At 48.9% G+C, this 2,249-nt stretch overlaps 1 protein-coding gene across 1 annotated transcript in view; it reads right to left on the reverse strand.

The window, feature by feature from the left end:
* Positions 1-593, reverse strand: part of REM2 (RAS (RAD and GEM)-like GTP binding 2) — a 6,691-nt gene extending 6,098 nt beyond the window's left edge. The window contains exon 1 of the mRNA XM_006835452.1: positions 483-593. Within this exon, the coding sequence (XP_006835515.1) occupies positions 483-585 (103 nt within the window). The 5' untranslated portion in view covers positions 586-593. The remainder of the gene's footprint in view (positions 1-482) is intronic.
* Positions 594-2,249: the final 1,656 nt, after the last annotated feature.

Genomic DNA, 2,249 nt, shown 5'->3' on the forward strand with positions numbered 1-2,249 from the left:
AGACAATGCATGGGTCAGGGTAATTGGAGGAGGAACAACAGACACAACAAAGGGAATTGGAGAGAGGCTGGAAATAGCCCAGGATCAATAACTGGCTGACAGCCAACGCCTCCCTAAGCCAGAAGGAACTCTTACAACAGGTCCCCAGAGTAGACCCCTGCCCATGTTTCCCCTGCTTGTGGGATGCTCCCTTTTTCTTTCCGTCACCCCAGTCCCCTGCCCTTCCCAGTCTCTTGGGAATGAGGCTGACCTAGGGGGTATGCACCAATTCCCCAGTAAAGCCCTGGGCGTGCTGGAGGAGGGTGCATCTAGGCGGCTCTTCTACCCTTCCACCTTAGCCCAGCCCCGATTTCCGGTGAATCGGGTCTTCCCTACTTTCTTAGTTTCTCTTCCCGTCTTGCAGTTTACTTCTGACCTCCCCACCAAAGCTTCAGCTCCCAACCCCAAGGTTTCAGCTGGAACCTACCCAGGTTAATCCTCACCTGGGGTGGGCGTCCCCAGTGGGGAGCCCTGGCAGCCGTCTGAGGGGCAGAGTGCTGCGGTTTCCATGTCCGTTTCCATGTCGGTGTCCGGGTCCGTTTGCATCAGTGTGCGTGTGCAGCCTGGTGGCTTGCAACACCCGCTCCTTCCCTCAGCAGCAGTGTCAGCTTTTCCTTTTAAATGCCACCCCCACCAAAGCTCTCCCCCCTAAACACCTGGGGAAATTGTACCGCCTCCTGATGAGGTCACACATGCTAATGAGCAGTGATGTCAGCGGGATTCCCTCATTTCTACCTCCCCATTCCCTTTCCTTTGTGTCGCTTCCCTCAGGGAGGGTGTACACACACACACACACACACACACACACACACACACACACACTCCTTCTGCAGAGACTGGTTAAGGTAGGAGCAGAACAAAGAGGTGTAGAGATGGGGTTCAGAGAGGTGGGGATCAGTGGACAAGGGAGCAAGAATGGCAGGAGTCAGGGACCTGGAGCTTGGTGGCTGAATGGAGTAGCAAAAGGCTAAAAGCTGATCTGAAAGACAAATGAAAGTAAGCCAGAAGAGATAGATACAGGGGCAGGGGAACAGTCCCATTCCTGAAGCTTCCATGCCTCCCTTTCCCTTCCCATCCCACCTCTTCATAGCTAAGACCCACAATAGTGCCCATGTCTCAGCCTGGCTTCAATGCAGATGGCATATCTGAGGAAGGTGAGAGCTGCTTTTTTGCTGTTAGAATCTAGTGGATTCAAACTCCTCCCCTTTCTCGCTGGCTAGATCCTTCAATCCAGTGTTAATCAAAGCAGAAAGAAAAAAAAGGAGAAGTGAATCTACCCCTCTCAAAGGGAGGTGGGAAGGGTGAGAGAGGAGGACTGCCAGCCCTCCTCCCATCGATTTCTGGGGTGGCCACTAGCCTTCTAGCTGCAGATATCTACTTCTTTGTGGCATCAGGAGTGGTGGGTCTTTACTACTTCTTCCCTGTCCAGTTCCTATGTTCTCTGATTCCCCTCTTGTCCTCTTCCTGACACTCCTAGCACCCCGGCACACATTTAGATTTTCTCTCCCCTTGTCACCCAGTTTGTATCTTCCTGCATTTTCTCCTTTCATTGTCATGACCCAAAGTCTCAGAGTGGTAGGTCTTGTCACCAAATCAATCATGCAGCTAGAAATGGGAACACCAGGATTTCCACCCAAATCTTTCCAATGCCAGAAAGTGTTTTTCATCTCTATTCTGTGCTGCCTTCTTTGTCTCAGATATTCCAACTGTCTTCTATTAATGGAAGTAGTCTATACTGTAATACTCACTGGACCTTTCCAGTGACAAAGGACAAGCAGTAACCTTAGGAATAAGAGGGTCACTTAGGAGCAGGGTCTAGAGGAAGCATTTCTGCTCCTAATCATCAAAAATACTCATGTGTGATTATTTTACTCATGTTGCATAGTCTGGTAAGTTCTCAGTCATGGCCTCTCTATCCTTACGTTAGTCACAATTTGAAAGCATCCATTGTATGCTCCTGTACTAGTAGATTTGAAGCCCATTTAGAGCAGCAAGTGGCCCCTGGTACTCAGTTGTTTTAGCACCATTAAGCAATAATAACAACTTTTTAAAGCTGTTATGAACATTTTAAAAAGTGTCTGAGGTCACTCCACACAAAGGCAAACAGCTATCACTTCTGAAGACACTGCTGCAGAAAAATCATTGCTTTCTATGAATGATCCTCAGGTGTCAAACATTTTATATTAGATCAGAGGAATATAGCATTCTCG

Source organism: Chrysochloris asiatica, unplaced genomic scaffold, assembly GCF_000296735.1.
Source record: "Chrysochloris asiatica unplaced genomic scaffold, ChrAsi1.0 scaffold00017, whole genome shotgun sequence".
NCBI lineage: Eukaryota > Metazoa > Chordata > Mammalia > Afrosoricida > Chrysochloridae > Chrysochloris > Chrysochloris asiatica.